This window comes from Lithobates pipiens, unplaced genomic scaffold, assembly GCF_037356315.1.
Source record: "Lithobates pipiens isolate NorthernLeopardFrog02 unplaced genomic scaffold, aLitPip1_a1.2 Scaffold_10, whole genome shotgun sequence".
Lineage (NCBI taxonomy): Eukaryota > Metazoa > Chordata > Amphibia > Anura > Ranidae > Lithobates > Lithobates pipiens.
Window position 1 is genome coordinate 20179953 of NW_027507686.1, and position 20217 is coordinate 20200169.

Consider the following 20217-nt stretch of genomic DNA (forward strand, 5'->3'; position numbering starts at 1 on the left):
AGATCTGGGGTCAAAAAGTCCTCAGATCTCATATTTGGACTAAAATGCAATAAAAAAAAAAAAAATTGACATTTGAAATATATTACTTTGGAAAAATGTGCCTTTGAGAGCTATGGGCGGAAGTCACTTCCGCCCTGCTATGATATGGAGACGGGTGGGGGCCATCTTAGCCTCACTTGTCTCCATACCCAGGCACTGAGAGGAACCGATCGCCTCCGCCGCTGCCGACAGCTCCGGTAAGCGGTGGGAGGGGCCCCCCCTCTCCCGCTGCCAATAACTGTGATCTCGCGGCGAATCCGCCACAGATCACGATTATCGTAAACGCGACCGGCCCCTGAAAAGATGGACATCTCGGTTGGGGCAGCAGCTGCTGCCGTTTACCGAGATATCCCTCTTCAAAGTGCCGATGTATATGTACAGGAGCCGGTCGGCAAGTGGTTAAAACAATAAAAAAAATCCTCAACTTTTCTGTTAAACAGTTTCTGCCAAGGTTTTCCGATGTGCCCTTCTACAACCCCAAAACATACTGCCAGGTCCGATGGTTTATCAAATTGACCCTAGTGTCTAACCTGCCATGGTGCGTTTATCTCTGACTGATATAAAATGAAAAGCCCTTTTGGGGCAGTGATGGAGGTCGACCACTAAAGGTATCATCTTGGTAAAATATATACATTTTATTAGAGGTCGACCGATATGGGTTTTTCTCTGGCCGATGCCGATATTTAGAAATCATGGCGGCCGATAGCCGATATTTGATGCCGATTTTTTTTTTGGGCCGATATGTTAGGCCGATTTTATTTTATTTATTTATTTTTAATCCCCCTTGATCTAACACACCTTTCCCACTGGGGCGTTTTTAAGGCGCTTTTGGGCTAAAAATAGCGCCTGTAAAGTGCCTGCAAAATGGCTCCCCTGCAGTCTGTGTGAAAGACAGAGCGCTTTCACACTGAGGAGATGCGCTGGCAGGATCTTAAAAAAAAAAAAAGTCCTGCAAGCAGCACGTTTGGAGTGGTGTATACCGCTCCTCCACCACTCCTGCCCATTGATATGAATGGGCACCACTGCCGAAGCGCATGCAATGCGATTTGGCAGCGGTGCTTCATGGGCGCATTTAACCTCTTCCTTGGCCGCTAGCTGGGTTATATGTGCCCCACTAGCAGCCAAATAGCACCGCTAAAATGATGGTAAAGAGCCGCTAAAACTTGCGTTTTACCATCAACGTCTGCCCACTCCAGTGTGAAAGCGGCCTTCATAAGTGATACAGAAAATTTCTTACACTTAAAGCGGAGGTCCACCCTAAAATGGACCTTCCGCTCATCGGAACCCTCCCCCCCTCCGGCGCCACAATTGGCACCTTTCAGGGGGGAGGGGGGTGCAGTTACCTGGATAATCCAGGTAACTGCACCCACTTCCGGGCTAGCTCTCTGCGGAAAGGGGCGTACATTACGCCCCTTTCCACAAGTGCCCGCCCCCTTCCGCAAGTGCCCCGCTGCATGCTGGGAAACACACTGATCCCAGAGGCAGCGGGGACCGTCCTCATTGCGCAGCGCGGCTCACGCATGCGCAGTAGGGAACCGGGAAATTAAGCCGAAAGGCTCAATTTCCTGATTCCCATACCCAAGATGGCGGCGGCGGCAGCACTCGAGTGTCGATCTAGAGATCGGCTTCGGGTGCCGACATCGCGGGCGCCCTGGACAGGTAAGTGTCATTATTTTAAAAGTCAGCAGCTGCAGTATTTGTAGCTGCTGGCTTTAAAAAAAAAAAAAAAAAAAAAACGCGGATTCCCGGCGGACTCCCGCTTTAAACATTTATTAAACAAAACAAACCTCCAATCAGTTTACTTGTATGTATGATCTAGATTAAAAAAAACAAAAAACCTATATATTAAATAAAAACAGGTAGTCAAAACTTTTGGACAAAAAAAAAAAATGGGCTAACTTTACTGTTTTTATTTTATTTTTATTTTTTAAATGGTGTATTTTTTTCCCAAAAAAATGCATTTGAAAGACCTCTGTGCAAATGCCGTGTGACATAAAATATTGCAACAACCGCTATTTTATTCCCTAGGATCTCTGCTAAAAATATATATATAATTTTTGGGGGGGTCTAAGTGATTTTCTGGCAGAAAATACAGGATTTTTACTTGTAAGCAACAAGTGTCAGAAAAGATTTAGTCTTTAAATGGTTAAACTGAGAACTTCTATACACAGAGATGACTTCATTCATTCAGTGTAAACATTGTATCATTTAGTTCTTTTCTTGGCAGTCTGCCCAGAGTGGAGGAAAGTGTTGCTATGAGGACTCAGACAACTCACACTGACTTCTTACAGAAGTCATTTCAAAGTCCCGCTGTAGAATCGGCTTTTTATTAACACAATCGGCCGATGCCGATTATTTAAAAAACGGCAAATATCGGCCGATATATCGGTCGACCTCTACATTTTATATTGAATATTTAAAGGCTGGAGTTGAAGGAGGCAGTAATTGTACAAGGCCTGTGTTGCCCAGGTTTGGTCTGTCCTTCTTCTGATTTAAAAAAATTTTTTTCCCTTTTTTGTGCTTTTCTAGGCTGGAAGCTACGTACGGGATGACGCCGTTCCTAATCTCATTCAACTGATCACGAATAGCGCAGAGATGCATGAATATACTGTACAGAAGCTCTACAAGGCCATTCTGGATGACATCTCCCAGGTAAACTAGGCTAACGGCTAATCGCTTGGTACTCGCAATTCATTTTAAAGTCTATCAGGAATAAAGTTTATTAGGCTCTAATAAGCCAACTTTTCATTATGTTTTGACATCATGCCCCACTGTGTACAATTTTTTTCTTAAAAGCCAATTTTCACCCTTCAAGTCAACGTTCGTCCTCTTGACCCTTCTGCCCCCACCCCCCTACACAAATAGGCCTATTTGTTTATGGATTTATTTTTATTTGTTTTTACTTATTTAATTTTTTTTCTTGGCCCAGTTTTTGCCCCCCGGGCATCCGAGCGGTAGCTCCGTGTATCCATTCAGACACAGAGCTGCCGTTCAGCCTCTCTCCTGATTGGCCGAGACAAAGTCAGCCAATCAGGAGGGGGAGACTCTCAGACGGCCAAGGGACTTGACATCACTGGAGAGAAATGGGGTTGAGGGAGGCTGCTACACATAGAAGCCCTTTTTATCTTCATGCATAGAATGCATGAAGATAAAAGAAACACTTTTGTCTTTACAACCCCTTTAATTCTGTTACATGCACAGGCCCCAGGATTGTTGAATGATGATTACTGAGTGATCCATCGGCTGACTCGCTGTGCTGATCTTCAATAAACTGACAACACCCGGGTCTTAGAATACTGTAAATGGTCACCCCAGTTCATTTGGGATTGAGTTTACATAATACAAAGGCTTCAGTGAATGGGCAGGAGGAGGGGCGGGCATAGCAGTTCCAGTGACTCTGCTCTTGAAGGAACCGAGACCCACAGCGAGCAGCTTTGGAGCTACAGAAGTTCTCTTCCTGGAGCAATAAATTTGTCAGATGTCAATAATAGAGAAAAGTTTACGAGGTGGCAGGCGGCTCGTTGTACTCAACTCTTGGTACGCATGCTGTTTTAGCAAAATAACTAAATTCTTGGAATTCAGCTTTGACCCTTGCAGTGCGGGGGCGCCCCACTGAGAAGGTAATTTTCTAATTTCCCCGTCGTTCAGCTGTATGACTTCCACTCTTACACAGTATTAAACCCTTTCAGGGACCCCGACTGATCCTTTCGGTCTCAGCATCTTCAACTTTAGAGTCGGCGCAGCTGTTATGCCCACCCCTCCTTGCCTCCTGACCAGTCACAGAAGCCTTTGTATTATACTAACGCATTCACAAAATACAAAGGTTTCTCTGAATGGGCAGCAGAGGGGGGAGGGGTAGGTATAGCTGCTTTGTGTGCCTCTCTCTCCTATCTCACTGCCCCAAGTTTCAGTGTGTGCTTTGGCAGAGCCATAAACCTATCAGATATAAATAATAGAGATAAGTTCAGGAGATGCATGCACTTCCTTGGACTTGGTGTGCCTGCACTTTGTACAAAAAAGGCTGAATTACTGGAATTTAGCTTTAAAGTAAACTTGTTATATAATTAAACTGGTCAAGCCATCAGAAGACATTGTAGCCCATGCTTATGCACATGCTTTTCTTTTTAACTGCAACACTGTATCTTATGGTTTTCTAAGTGGGGTTCCTGGGTGCTGTGCAGGTGTAAGGATGCTATTCCGTGTTGGAATTGAACTTGGATGGACATAACGGCCATAAAACATGGGTTGCTTACTCTGATGCATATCTGTTGATTCATTTAGCTCAGAGGTCTCCAAACTGTGGCCTGGGGGCCAGATACCACCCTTTACTTGCGTTTATCCAGCCCTTGGAGCAAAGCTCCACTCACTGATACAAGACCCTATTCCAGCTACTAACACCAGTGATGGGGCAGAATTACTCCCACTGACACCAATGTTGGGACACTATATTTCTCCCACTGATACCAATGATGGAGGACTATTTTTTTCCCACTGATACCAATAATGGGACATTATTCCTTCCACTGACACCAATGATGGGGGACTATTCCTCCCACTGAGAACTATGAGACACTATTCTTCCCACTGACACCAATGGTGGGACAATACTCCTCCCACTGATACCAATGATGAGGGACTATTCATCTCACTGATGACTATAATGGGACACTATTCCACTGATACCAGTAGTGGGGGACTATTCCTCCCACTGATGCCAATAATGGGACACTACTCCTTCCACTGATGCCAATGATGGGGGACTATTCTTCCCATTGATCTCAAATAGTGGGGCACCATTCCACCCACTGACACCAATGATGGGGCACCATTCCACCCACTGACACCAATGATGGGGCACCATTCCACCCACTGACACCAATGATGGGGCACCATTCCTCCCCACTGACACCAATGATGGGGCACTATTCCTCCCCACTGACACCAATGATGGGGCACTATTCCTCCCCACTGACACCAATGATGGGGCACTATTCCTCCCCAATGACACCAATGATGGGGCACCATTCCACCCACTGACACCAATGATGGGGCACCAATGATGGGGCACTATTCCTCCCCACTGACACCAATGATGGGGCACTATTCCTCCCCAATGACACCAATGATGGGGCACTATTCCTCCCCAATGACACCAATGATGGGGCACTATTCCTCCCCAATGACGCCAATGATGGGGCACTATTCCTCCCCACTGACGCCAATGACTGGGCACTATTCCTCCCCACTGACGCCAATGACTGGGCACTATTCCTCCCCACTGACGCCAATGACTGGGCACTATTCCTCCCCACTGACGCCAATGACTGGCCACTATTCCTCCCCACTGACGCCAATGACTGGCCACTATTCCTCCCCACTGACGCCAATGACTGGCCACTATTCCTCCCCACTGACGCCAATGACTGGCCACTATTCCTCCCCACTGACGCCAATGACTGGCCACTATTCCTCCCCACTGACGCCAATGACTGGCCACTATTCCTCCCCACTGACGCCAATGACTGGCCACTATTCCTCCCCACTGACGCCAATGACTGGCCACTATTCCTCCCCACTGACGCCAATGACTGGCCACTATTCCTCCCCACTGACGCCAATGACTGGCCACTATTCCTCCCCACTGACGCCAATGACTGGCCACTATTCCTCCCCACTGACGCCAATGACTGGCCACTATTCCTCCCCACTGACGCCAATGACTGGCCACTATTCCTCCCCACTGACGCCAATGACTGGCCACTATTCCTCCCCACTGACGCCAATGACTGGCCACTATTCCTCCCCACTGACGCCAATGACTGGCCACTATTCCTCCCCACTGACGCCAATGACTGGCCACTATTCCTCCCCACTGACGCCAATGACTGGCCACTATTCCTCCCCACTGACGCCAATGACTGGCCACTATTCCTCCCCACTGACGCCAATGACTGGCCACTATTCCTCCCCACTGACGCCAATGACTGGCCACTATTCCTCCCCACTGACGCCAATGACTGGCCACTATTCCTCCCCACTGACGCCAATGACTGGCCACTATTCCTCCCCACTGACGCCAATGACTGGCCACTATTCCTCCCCACTGACGCCAATGACTGGCCACTATTCCTCCCCACTGACGCCAATGACTGGCCACTATTCCTCCCCACTGACGCCAATGACTGGCCACTATTCCTCCCCACTGACGCCAATGACTGGCCACTATTCCTCCCCACTGACGCCAATGACTGGCCACTATTCCTCCCCACTGACATCAACGTCCAGCCCCCCTAAAGTCTGAAAAGACCATAAACTGGCCCTTTGTTTAGAAAGTTTTGAGATCCCTGATTTAGATTATACTTTTATTACATGTAGTATTCAGTGTGTCCACTTGATGGTGCTGTTCTCCAGCAGTTGTATATGAAATGTAATGCAATTGTTGTCCCACAGCAACCGATGGTCCAGGTCGCCTCCTGGTGCATTGGAGAATATGGAGACCTGCTAATATCTGGCCAATGTGAAGAGGAGGAGCCCATTCAGGTAGGACAGCATCACATAGCGAAAGGTGAAAACTGACAATCGTGGCATTACTTGATACATTTTATCTATATCTAGGTCACAGAGGATGAGGTTTTGGATATTCTAGAAAGTGTTCTGATTTCCAACATGTCAGCATCTGTTACACGAGGCTTTGCTCTGACAGCCATCATGAAAAACTCAACTAGGTTCAATAACACTGTCAAGTAGGTACTGGTGTCCAAATGCGAAAAACAGTTTTGTGTGTTTTATATTTTTAGGGGGTCGTCTGCAGGCTGACAAAAGTGCTGTGTGTTCAGATGTCATCTGGAGCAGATTGGAGAAAATTGCTCCTCATGTGGCTGTACCCTTTGCTAGACCTCCACTGGTTGGTGCAGAGCTGGTCCGTCACAGCAACTAACTTTTACCAGTCTCCCCAACTGATTTTATTAGTCTTGCTTGGGCGGTGGGTGGGGACATCTCTTAAAGTGGACCTGAACACAGAAACTGAAAACTTGCTACGTTGTAGGGAACATCCAGAAATGATTTGTGTTTAACCACTCGCTGTTCAGCGACATACCGCTACGTCGCTGGACTTTGGTTCTGCTGGGATGATGCCTGCTGCTGCAGTCCTCATCCCAGTATTGTGTTTTTCAGCCGGTGGTAGACTTTCATGTAACGCCAATCTTAGTGGCTAATTAGCCACTGGATTTCTTTTACAAGCAGCGTGAGTGGACGCCTCATACCCAACAACCCCTGCGCTGCCTTCCATGGCTCTCCCGGCCCACCGCCTGGCCGTAGAGCTGATTGGGGAACTGGAACCAAATTCTTCATGCAAAATAGCAGTACACTTCCTGGTATGTGAAGGGGTGCCTTGGCACTCCTGTGACTACAACCTCATAGCTAGATATGCGTGATCTGGGATGTTTCTGACTGCTAGTCTTAGGCGATTTGGAGTGAGATTTATTGATGGAACTGCAGTTCTGCTAACTATTCTCCTGCCTTCTTGCTGCCGACTCTGACGTAAAGAAGGAAAAGCCCCACCTCCAATAAGATGGTTGCATCTTCACAGATGCAGTGCGTAATTGGGGGGGGGGGTTGGGGATATCTGCTGTAGGGAGACCACAAGCACTACTGGTGACCAGTCCTTTTTCTCTCTGCCTGCATTTTTTGTCACAGCTTCTATAGTTCAGCTCATCTTTAAGAGTTCAGATACATGAACAGTGTTGGCAAACCTGCTGTTCACAGTACAGGAAATCCGGTGCAGTACAATCCAAGTGCAGTATATATGTATATAGGTGATTTATTTGTAGGGCTGGGGAAAAAAAAATCGATTTGAATCGAGTTGAATAGTCAATTTGATTCAAATTTTCAGAAAATTGATTTTCTAGATTTTTTTTTTTTTCACCACGACTGGTGCTGACACCGCGCCGGTCCTGAGGAGCTGCGGGAAAGATTTTAGGCGAGGTCGTGGCTTTGGCTTAGCCCGCGAGGCTGGACGCTGCGGATTAGGCCAAGGCCGCGGCCTCGCCTAAAAACTCCGGCGCGGTGTAAAAAAAAAAAAAAAAAACTCGATTCGAATCGTGAATCGAGTTTATTTTATTTTTATTTTTTTGATTGGAGATAATCACCCAGCTCTACTTATTTGTGATTTATGACTCTTAAAGCAGTAGTAAATTGCTGCTGCTGCTGTGTCTCAGCCAATCAGGAGGGAGAGTCTCGGACAGCCGAGGGACTCTTGGACATCGCTGGACAGAAATGGGGCACAGGTAAGTATTAGGGGGGCTTATCTTAATGCATATAATGCATAAAGATAAAAAAAAAAAAAAAAACTTCTGCCTTTACAACTCCTTTAATTCTGTTTCATGCACAGGCCCCTCGGGATTGTTGAATGATGATTACTGAGTGATCCATCGGCTGACTCGCTGTGCTGATCTTCAATAAACTGACAACAGCCGAGTCTTAGAATACTGTAAATCGGGCATATGCAATTGGCGGACCTCCAGCTGCTGCAGAACTACAAGTCCCATGAAGCATAGCAAGACTGACAGCCCCAAGAATGACACCCAGAGGCAGAGGAATGATGGGACTTGTAGTTTTGCAACAGCTGGAGGTCTGCTAATTGCATATCCCTGCTGTAAATGGTCATCCCAGCTCATTTGTGATTGAGTTCACATAATACAAAGGCTACAGTGAATGGGCAGAAGGAGGGGCGGGCATAGCAGTTTCAGCGACTCTGCTCTTGATGGAACTGAGACCACAGCGAGCAGCTTTGGAGCTCCAGAAGTTCTCTTCCTGGAGCAATAAATTTGTCATATGTGAATAATAGAGAAAAGTCTATGAGGTGGCAGGCGGCTTGTTAGGCTCAACTCTTGGTATGCATGCTGTTTTAGCAAAATGTCTGAATTCTTAGAATTCAGCTTCAACCCTTGCAGTGCGGGGGAGCCCCACTGAAAGGGTCGTTTTCTAATTTCCCCCGAAGTTCAGCTGTAAGACTTGCACTCTTACAGTGTTCATAAAACCCTTCTCATTCCAAGCGCTCTATGGCTGTATTTCAGGGACCCCGACTAATCCTTCAGGTCTCAGCATCTTCAACTTTAGAGTTGGTGCAGCTGGTATGCCCACCCCTGCCCCGCTTCCTGACAAATCACAGAAACTTTTGTATTATATGAAGTCATTCAAAAAATACAAAGTCTTCTCTGAATGGGCAGCAGAGGGGAGGGGCAGGCATAGCTGCTCTGTGCGCCCCACGTGTCTGTGTGTACTCTGGCAGAGCCATAAATCTTTCAGATATAAATAATAGACATAAATTCAGGAGATGTCATGCACTTCCTTGGACTTCACTCATAGCGTGCCTGCACTTTTGACAAAAAAAGGTTGAATTGCTTGAATTTAGCTTTAAAGTAAACTTGTTCTAAAACTAATCTGGTCAAGTCATCAGAAGACATCACAGCACATGCTTATCCCTGCAAATTAATGTCATTATGAAAGACTTGCCTGAAAATGAAGCCCTCATTGCTGACAGGGCTTCCATCTTCATCTGCTCTTCCGTGTTCACAAGCTGCTGTCATCTGATTGGCCGAGTCACGACCCCTGCACGCCTGTCTCAATGAAAGGCACATGATCTATTGATAGCGTAGCACATATGCGCCGGTAAATTTCTCCTAAACTGTACATGTTTAGGAGACCTTTACTAGACCTACATGTAATCCTTTTTATAGGCTTACCTGCAAGTATAAATTCAAAAAACACCTTTACTATTACTTTAATATTTTTGCATGATCGTTAGAAATCTTTTTAAAGTAGTTCTCTACAGGCTTGTTTTTTTTACCTTAACATATTCTCTACATTAGACCCCTTTCACTTTGAGGCATTTTTCAGGCACTTAGCGCTAGAAATAGCCTCTGCAAACCGCTTCCCATTCATTCCAGTGTGTCTTTTCATCCTGGGGCGATGTGCTTGCTAGACGTTCTGAAAAGTCATGTAAACGGCATCTTTGGGGTGGGTTGAGAGCGCTTCCAAAAAAAACACCCGGCCTGAAATGTGATTTTTAAAAAAGCTGCAAAATTTGACTCTCTAACCTTTTTTTGGGGTAAAAAGTGCCCCGCTAGTGGCGCAAAAGCACTGCTTAAATGGCGCTAAAACGAGCGGGCTTTAGTGCGACTGGACGGGCAGCTCAGTGTGAAAAGTAGTTTAAAGGTAAAAACTTGATTGCAGGCCGTCCCCAGCCCTCCTTTCCTCTCCTCTCCCTTCCTCTGTTCTCCTCTCTTCTCCTCTCCTCTCATCTCCCCAGCCCTCCTCTCATCTCCCCAGCCCTCCTCTCATCTCCCCAGCCCTTCTTTTTATACTTACCTGAGCCTGATCTCGATCTCTGCTCTCTGCCACCTCATAGGCTCGAACAGAGGCTCAGCTCCTGCTACTGTCAGTCACAACCAGTGAGGAGGGAGCGGGGGGTGGGGCCGAGCCAAGCTTTGCGTGTCTGTGGACGCACAGAGCTGGCTTGGGAGCGAGCCTGCATGAGTGCCCCCATAGCAAGTGGCTTGCTATGGTGGGCACCTGGGTAGAGAGGAGCCAGAAGCACCTGCGGGGGACCCGAGAAGGAGGATTGGGGGCTTCTCTGTGCAAAACAATTACACAGAGCAGGCAAGTATAACATGTTGTTGTTCAAAATAAAGCTTCACAATCACCTTTTAAGACAATTTGAGACTTTGCTTCCTTTTTTCCTACCTTACCTGAACTGTCTTATCTTTGCAGCCGTATAAAGAAGGTTGTCTCTATTTATGGAAGCAGCATTGATGTGGAGCTGCAACAAAGGGCTGTAGAATATAACGCTTTGTTCAAGAAGTATGACCACATGAGGTGAGGGGTACACCGGACCGCACTCCTAGATGACAATGGTCATTGCTGTCCATGAAACTCTGAAGCTTGTTCTGGTCCCTTGCTGTTTTTCAGGTCTGCACTGCTGGAAAGAATGCCTATAATGGAGAAGTCAATGACCAATGGGCCAACAGACCTAGCGCAAACTAATGGCGAGGCTGAACCTGGAATAATAGACACCAAACCAATCCCACCCACTCAGCAACCAATTAGCCAGGTAACTGGAGCACAACTCCAGGTTGAAATGATTTTAAAACAGTTTGCTGGACTAAACAAACTATTTACTTTATTAACCGATTCAGCGGCTGGGAACACTGTATAAACACTGTGTATTGTGTCAGCTTCATACAGTATACAGCTCTGCGTTCCAATAGTGGGGTGGGAACTTCCTGTCCTGCTTCCCAAAAAAAGTTGAGTTGGGCAGAGAGCTGCTCACAGGGAACTTTTGTATTCTGTGAATGAGTACAAGGCTTCCTCTGATTGGCTAAGGTGAAGATTGTGACATCCATCTGCCTCTCCACCTCAGCTAATCGGAGGAAGCTTGGTATTCTTTCAAGAGAGCTAGCCCAACTATAGTTTGTTCTGGTAGTGGAATGGGGAGTTCCGGCGTTACTGCCAGAACACAGCGCTGTATACTGCAGTGGTCTCCAAACTGCAGCACTTAGCTTGCTTTTATCTGGCCCTTGTGGCACTGTTTAACCTAGGGTTGGAACGATGCCCGTTTTTTTTTTTTTTTTTTTTTTTTTTTTATCAGTCAAGTACTCGGCGATAGCAAGTGCCGATCCTTTGTTGTGCGATTTGTGCCCATTCAAAATGAATGGGCGCAAATTGCACTGCAAAAAATCACATATGATTTGAACAGAAATGCAGTGTGATTCCTGTCCAAATTGCATGTGGTTTCCCCACTGCTCTTGTGTGGACCCAGGCTTGTCATAGCGATTTCAGTCTGGGTTCACAGGAGCGCTGCTGGAAGCCTCATGCGATTCAGACAGGAATTGCACCGCATTCATGTTCAAATTGCATACCATTCTTTGCAGTGCAATTTGCACCCATTTATTTTGTATGGGTGCAAATCACACCGCAAAGTATTAGTTTTGGGTATCGGGAGCGTTTTACTTGTGAAAACACTCGGTACTGGCTCATCCCTAATTTTATCTATTGATGCCAACAATAGGGCATAATTTCTCCCCACTGAGACCAGTGAATAAGGTACAATTTCTTACAATGACACCAACAGTTGGGCCCAATGACGTCCATGATGGGTGCACAACTCCTCCCAATGACACCGATGGGGCTCAATTCTGCCTAATGATGCAAACAAATGGGGCACAATTCCTACTACCAACTTGAATGAGGGGGCGCGGTTCCTCCCAGCGTCTGTAACGACGGGGGGGGGGGGGGCGCGGTTCCTCCCAGCGTCTGAAAGGACGGGGGGGGGGGCGCGGTTCCTCCCAGCGTCTGAAAGGACGGGGGGGGGGCGCAGTTCCTCCCAGCGTCTGAAAGGACGGGGGGGCGCAGTTCCTCCCAGCGTCTGAAAGGACGGGGGGGGGGGCGCAGTTCCTCCCAGCGTCTGAAAGGACGGGGGGGGGCGCAGTTCCTCCCAGCGTCTGAAAGGATGGGGGGGCGCAGTTCCTCCCAGCGTCTGAAAGGACGGGGGGGGCGCAGTTCCTCCCAGCGTCTGAAAGGACGGGGGGGGGGCGCAGTTCCTCCCAGCGTCTGAAAGGACGGGGGGGGGGGCGCAGTTCCTCCCAGCGTCTGAAAGGACGGGGGGGGGCGCAGTTCCTCCCAGCGTCTGAAAGGATGGGGGGGCGCAGTTCCTCCCAGCGTCTGGAACCACGGGGGGGGCGCGGTTCCTCCCAGCGTCTGGAACCACGGGGGGGGCGCGGTTCCTCCTAGCGTCTGGAACCACGGGGGGGGGGGGGGGGCGCGGTTCCTCCCAGCGTCTGGAACCACGGGGGGGGGGGGGTGCGCGGTTCCTCCCAGCGTCTGGAGCCACGGGGGGGGGGCACGGTTCCTCCCAGCGTCTGAAAGCACGGGGGGGGGCGCAGTTCCTCCCAGCGTCTGAAAGGACGGGGGGGGGGGCGCAGTTCCTCCCAGCGTCTGGAACCACGGGGGGGGGGCACGGTTCCTCCCAGCGTCTGGAACCACGGGGGGGGGGCACGGTTCATCCCAGCGTCTGGAACCACGGGGGGGGCGCGGTTCCTCCCAGCGTCTGGAACCACGGGGGGGGGGGGCGCGGTTCCTCCCAGCGTCTGGAACCACGGGGGGGCGCGGTTCCTCCCAGCGTCTGGAACCACGGGGGGGGGGGGGGGCGCGGTTCCTCCCAGCGTCTGGAACCACGGGGGGCGCGGTTCCTCCCAGCGTCTGGAACCACGGGGGGCGCGGTTCCTCCCAGCGTCTGGAACCACGGGGGGCGCGGTTCCTCCCAGCGTCTGGAACCACGGGGGGCGCGGTTCCTCCCAGCGTCTGGAACCACGGGGGGGGGGGGGGGGCGGTTCCTCCCAGCGTCTGGAACGAGGGGGGGGGGGGTGGCGCGGTTCCTCCCAGCGTCTGGAACGACGGGGGGGGGGGGGGCGCGGTTCCTCCCAGCGTCTGGAACGACGGGGGGGGGGGGGGGCGCGGTTCCTCCCAGCGTCTGGAACGACGGGGGGGGGGGCGGTTCCTCCCAGCGTCTGGAACGACGGGGGGGGGGGGGGGCGCGGTTCCTCCCAGCGTCTGGAACCACGGGGGGGGGGCGCGGTTCCTCCCAGCGTCTGGAACCACGGGGGGGGGGCGCGGTTCCTCCCAGCGTCTAGAACGAGGGGGGGGTGGCGCGGTTCCTCCCAGCGTCTGGAACGGGGGGGCGCGGTTCCTCCCAGCGTCTGGAACGGGGGGGCGCGGTTCCTCCCAGCGTCTAGAACGAGGGGGGGGGGTGGCGCGGTTCCTCCCAGCGGCTGGAACGACGGGGGGGGGGCGCGGTTCCTCCCAGCGTCTGGAACGGGGGGGGGCACGGTTCCTCCCAGCGTCTGGAACGACGGGGGGGTGGCGCGGTTCCTCCCAGCGTCTGGAACGACGGGGTGGCGCGGTTCCTCCCAGCGTCTGGAACGACGGGGTGGCGCGGTTCCTCCCAGCGTCTGGAACGACGGGGTGGCGCGGTTCCTCCCAGCGTCTGGAACGACGGGGGGGCGCGGTTCCTCCCAGCGTCTGGAACGACGGGGGGGCGCGGTTCCTCCCAGCGACTGGAACGAGGGGGGGCGCGGTTCCTCGCTAGCGCACAAAGGCAAACAGTGATCATCCCACACATGAGGTATCTCTGCAAATCATAGGCAGTAGTATTAGCACCAGACCTCCTCTGTAAATTTTAAGTGGTAACGTGAAGACTTTTAAAGAATCACCTATGAATAGTAAAATGTACGTCATTTGTCTCTGTTGCGTGGGCATGCACAATTTTAAAAGCGAGCCATGTTTGGTATCTATTTACCCAGCATGATATACATCTTTTATATTTTACAAAAAATTTGGTTATATTTTGTTTTAAAACAAACAAAAAAGTGTAATTTGTTCTAAAAAAAAAAATCATTTAAAAAACTGCTGCACAATATACCGTGTGACAATAAAAAAATAAAAACCCACCAATTTATTCTCTAGGGCCTCTGATTTAAATATATACTGTTTGGGGGTTCTAAATAATTATCTAGCAAAAAATTGCTGATTTTTCACATGAAAACAAAAAGTGGCAGAAAAGGCGCAGTCTTCAAGTGGCTACAATGTGAAGAAAATCTTCTTGTGAATCCCAAACAGTAGAAAAATCACCAGATCTTTCACCATTCCCCCTCTCCGTCCAAATTTAAACCGAGTCACTGAACTCAATGATCGTCGTCCTTTGTTGTATTTGGTTCTGTTGAGATTCATGAATTGATTAGCGGACCTACAAATCCAATAAAGGTAATCCATTGACCAGCAGAGGTTATCTATAGGCGGTTGGTACGCACAGCTGGAGGTAATATTCGTCTGGCTGCTGAGTCATCCACACGCAGGAAGATTTTGTTTTTGCTCACGTAATACATCTGTTTCTCTTTTTTTCCCCCCCCATTAGGCCAATGATTTATTAGACCTGTTAGGAGGAAATGATATTCAGCTGGTCATCCCCACCGCACCACCTCCGAAGCAGTCCACCGTGGGAGGAGAACTTCTAGATCTTCTCGGAGACCTCAATCTCGGAGGTCAGTAAATGACTTAAAAAGGAAGCTTGTGCTAGTTTTTTTTAGCCAGGAACGTGAAATATAGACGACGCAAAACTCATTGTCAGATTTATCCAATGTATTGCTGTTCTGAAACAAAAATCAACCACGTTTGTCTCATCCGATAGTAGGGATCCAACGTTACCATTCATAGGGAAACCAATGCAATACTCCCAACGCATGCGTTCCTGCACAAACGGCAGTGTTTTAAATTGGGTGCTGAAGTGACCAACGGCTGGAACCGACTGCAGTCATGAGAAGGAAGCGTCGCCAGCACACCAGGATCTCTAAAATTGGGTCCAAAATTTGAATCGCATAGTATCAAAAAATAAATGAAGCAACGTTTTGCTGTAAAAATAAAAAATGTAAATGAACAATAAAAAATAAAGTGCCCCATCCCCGCAAGCTTGCACGCAGAAGAAAACCCATACGTAAGTCGCGCCCGCATATGTAAACGACGTTCAAACCACACGTGAGGTATCACCATGAATGGTAGAGCGAGAGCAATAATTCTAGCCCAGAACCTCTGCAACTCTAAACATGTAACCTGTAACAAATTTGAAAGCGTCGCCTATGGAGATTTTTAAGGACTGAAGTTTGGCGCCATTCCATGTGCGCAATTTTGAAGCGTGACATTTGTGAGGTCTCTGTTTACTTGGCGTAACATCATCTGTCACATTCTACAAAAAAATTGGACTAACGTTACTGGTTCTTCTTTTATTTATTTTTTTATTTTTTTTATTTACTTTTTTCCCCCCAAAAAATAGCATTTGTAAAATTACTGCGCAAATACCGTGTAACATAAAGTTGCAATGACCACCATTTTGTTCCCTAGGGTGTCTGCTAAAAAAATATAATGTTTGGGGGTTCTGAGTAATTTTATAGCAAAAAAAATAGATTTTTACACGTAGGAGAGGAGTGCTGAATTTGCACGATATGGAAGTGGTTAAAGGATAAGGTCACCTTTTAACAAAAAAAGCTTTTTTGTTTTGTTTTTTGCATTGCATTTATTCTGTTGTTTCTGCAGCCTCTAAAGCAGGGATGCCCAACCTTTTCAAGAGTGAGGGCCACTTAAAGCGGGGTTCCACCCTAAAGTGGAACCTCTGCTGATCGGGACCCTCCCCCCCTCCGGTGTCACAATTGGCACCTTTCAGGGGGGAGGGGGGTGGAGATACCTGTCAAAGACAGGTATTTACACCCACTTCCGGGCATAGACTCCCGTGGGAGTCTACGCCATTTCTTGTCCTGCCGCGCTGTCTGCTGGGACACACACGGGTCTGAGACAGCGTGGAGAATTCCTATTGCGCTTCGCGACTCGCGCATGCGCAGTAGGGAACCGGGAAGTGAAGCCGATTTGCTTCACTTCCTGATTCCCTCACCTAGAATGGTGGCGGCAGCAGCCGAGAGCCGAGCGATCGGCCTCGGCTGCCGGCATCGCTGGAACCCAGGACAGGTGAGTGTCCATTTATTAAAGGTCAGCAGCTGTAGTATTTATAGCTGCTGGCTTTTAATATTTTTTTTTTTGTAGGTGGAATCCCTCTTTAAGCTACTTGGTAAGCACTCACAGGCCGCAATGAGTGGAGCGGGTGGGTGACAGGTCTGTGTTAACTTTGCATATGCCGAGTGGACAGAGATAAAGCCCACTCTATTGCTATGGGCTTTGTGATCCAATCCGCCCAGATGGAAGGGGATCAGATTGGAGGTAGGCGGGTATTAACGAGAGTACCAACCGTTTACATCTGGCACTCCACAGAGGTAAATGGAAGGTCCGATTTGCGTCAGACCGATCATGTGAAAGGGGTCTGAGGCTGCTTTCACACTGATGAGCTGCGGTTTACCCGTACAGTCTGTGCGGCGCACCTGTGGCTTTTCTGCAGGTTAGATGCACTTTGCCATAGACTTCTATTATATCCTGCAGGTGTGGTGCACTTTCTGAAAGCACAGCAAACCCGCAGGTAATCTAATTCTATGGCTCAGTGCGGATCAGTTTGAAAAGCAGCCCAGTAACTATTAAAGAACAGATATACCCATATATACCCTGTAATTTTAGTAACTAACTTACCTTTAACCACTGCAACACCGGGCATTATTACCCCCTTCCTGCCCAGGCCAATTTTCAGTTTTCAGCACTGTAACACATTGAATGGCAATTGCGCGGTCATGCAACACTACCCAAATGACATTTTTATAAAAATTTTTTCTCCCACAAATGGAGATTTCTTTTAGAGGTATTTGATCACCTCTGCAGTTTTTATTTTTTGCGCTAAAGAAGAGTGACAAGTTTGAAAAAAAAAAACACTATTTTTTGCTATAATAAATATCCCAATTTAAAAAAAAAATTCCTCAGTTTAGGCCCAATATCTATTCTACAAAATTGCAATTAGCATATATTGATTGGTTTGCACAAAAGTTATCACATCTATAAAATAAGGGATATATTTGTGGCATATTTATTTAACTAGTAATGGCGGCGATCTGCGTTTTTTTATCGTGATTGCAACATTGCGGTGGCCATATCGGACATTATTTTGGGACCACTGACAGTTATACAGCAATCATTGCTATAAAAATGCACTGATTACTGTATAAATGTCACTGGCAGGGAAGGGGTTAACACTAGGGGGCGATCAAGGGGTTAAATGTTACCTAGGGAGTGATTCTAACTGTAGGGGGAGGGGACTCACAAGGGGAGGAGACCGATCGGTGATCCTCTGTATTGGGAAAACACCATCCATCGGTCTCCTGTTTCCTGGCAGGACGTGGATTACACACAGAGATCCACGGTCCTGCTCTGTTATCGGGCAATCACGAGTGCCTGGCGGACATCGCGGTCGCCGTGCACGTGCATCGGCTTCCCAGTGACGTGGCGACTGCATGCCCCCTAGATAGCCTGGAAGCCAGGGACGTCATATGATGCCCGGGATGGGAGAAGCCTCGTACGGATGTCGTATGACTATAGCTGGGATGGGAAGTGGTTAATAAGTCTTCAGTTCAGGTATCATTGGCTGTCGCTGTCCCAGGCAGAGTGCATTTGGTATCTCTCCTCCTGTGATGGGAGTCGTCGCTATACAGGAAGTATCTGCTTATGCGGCTCTGCTCCCCGACCCTTCCCTTTCTCTACCACCAGCTTAATTTACAACACTGATACTCTGGGATGGTGGATTGGCAACCTTGTGATCTGGGCTTGCCAACCTGCTATCCCAGAAGAGGTCACAGGCCACATCAGAAGGCTCCGCGGGCCATATGTGGCCCTCCGGGCCACTGGTTGGGCACCCCTGCTCTAGAGCATTGCACCAGCGATCAGAAGATCACTGGTGCCACGCAGATCCTGTCAGTGTATCTGTGTGCAATCTAGGGCAAGTAGATGCAATCTGATAGACTAAACTGCCACGAGCAATGGTAGTTCATTGAAAACTACAAGCCGACAGCTGCAAGAGTTGTCAGGACTTGTAGTTTTCCATTCACAGACGAGTGTGAATGAGTGACGCGGCCGGGCCGTGTTTTTTTTTTTTTTTTTTTTTTTTTTTTTTTTTTTTTTTTTTTTTAGAATTGTGACCACTAGGGGGGTGAGAAAATTCCAGCTAAGTTGACCTTTGTGATTAGAAACAGGGAGACTTCAGTATAGTGAAGCTGTGACATGGACACCATCTTGCATGGCGAGTGCTTTCAGTGTCGGTTCCTTTGCTCAGACTCTTGTTCAGGAGCTGACCTTGGCAACTGCCAGCAAGCTCTTACAGTAAAGGTCCGGAGGTTATCGCAGTTCCTTGAAAGCATAAGATCTGAAATCATACAATGGTAAATGTACCTGCTAATAATTACATGGAGGCATATGACCATATTGTGGAGTTAAACACAACAGTTATCTTAAAGCCGCGTCAGCAGTCTTGGTGGGGGTGTTGGGTAATTACATACCAGTATAATGGTACATAGAGGGATACCTTTCTAGGGAAAATACTGCTCAAGATGCCCTTCAGTGTTTGTGTGATAAAATGCCTGTGCCTGGTCATAAGGTTTTTAGTGAAGGATAGACGCAGAGGTTAGATAAAATTAGGTAAAATCACCAGCTGCATAGACTAGACCAGGGATATGCAATTAGCAGGCCTCCAGCTGTTGCAAAACTACAAGTCCCATCCTGCCTCTGGGTGTCAGGCTTGTGGCTGTCTATCTTGCTATGCCTCATGGGACTTGTAGTTCTGCACCAGCTGGAGATCTGCTAAATTGCATGTCCCTGGACTAGAGGGAGCTGGAAGCAGCAGTTTCTCCAGAAGGGTGAAACATGTCAGCCTGCCTGCTGCAATTTTCCGTCCCTCCCAGCAAAACTATTAACTTTTGTAAGCAATTTAAAGGGTATATCTGGGCAAAAAATAAACCTATTCAACACATGTCTGAAATACATGCACATTCCCCAATGTTTTATTCAAAACATTGCAAGCACAGAAAACTACTTGCCAGAAATCCAGTGAGCTCCAAATGTCCTATTTGAACTAACAATGTGCTGCTGCACTGAAATCTCATGCATGTTGTCTTTATTATGTTTATTACTTTTTTTTTTTTTTTTTTTTTTTTTTTTTCAGCAGCTACGTCTTTATAGCCTCAGTCAGTGATGGCAAACCTTGGCACCCCAGATGTTTTGGAACTACATTTACCATGATGCTCAAATACATTGCAAAGTGCATGAGCGTCATGGGAAATTTAGTTCCAAAACATCTGGGTTGCCAGGGTTCGCCATCACTGGCCTAGGTTAAAGCCCGCCGTACATGGATCATAATTTGTCCGGTTCAGCAGGGACTGGCCAAGATTTGATCCATGTATTGGCAGGCTGATTATACCCAAGTCGATTCATCGATCAACTTGGGTATAATCAGCCAGTCTGTTTTTATTTATTTTTTATTTTTACATTCGATTACTGCTGACGGCTATAGCCTCTAGCTGTAATCGTTGTTTTGTGCTGGCCGGGAAGGCTCCCCCATGGTGGAAGGAAAGATAGTCAAATCCTCTAAGGGCTACCGTGGGATATCTTTTATTGTTGGTTATAGATGACAGGTCCATGTAATCTCAGTTTTTG

General features: G+C 48.2%; 1 protein-coding gene and 1 non-coding gene across 2 annotated transcripts in view; both read left to right on the forward strand.

Moving 5' to 3' along the window:
- AP1G1 (adaptor related protein complex 1 subunit gamma 1) overlaps nucleotides 1–20217 on the forward strand; it is a 93348-nt gene that overhangs the window by 63349 nt on the left and 9782 nt on the right. The window contains exons 14-19 of the mRNA XM_077452247.1: nucleotides 2569–2691; nucleotides 6490–6579; nucleotides 6655–6782; nucleotides 10810–10914; nucleotides 11008–11149; nucleotides 15008–15134. Of these exons, the coding sequence (XP_077308373.1) occupies nucleotides 2569–2691; nucleotides 6490–6579; nucleotides 6655–6782; nucleotides 10810–10914; nucleotides 11008–11149; nucleotides 15008–15134 (715 nt within the window). The remainder of the gene's footprint in view (nucleotides 1–2568; nucleotides 2692–6489; nucleotides 6580–6654; nucleotides 6783–10809; nucleotides 10915–11007; nucleotides 11150–15007; nucleotides 15135–20217) is intronic.
- Nucleotides 8437–8513, forward strand: LOC143956537 (small nucleolar RNA SNORD71). Its single transcript, XR_013269946.1, has one exon. It is a non-coding gene; the product is annotated as a small nucleolar RNA SNORD71 (small nucleolar RNA).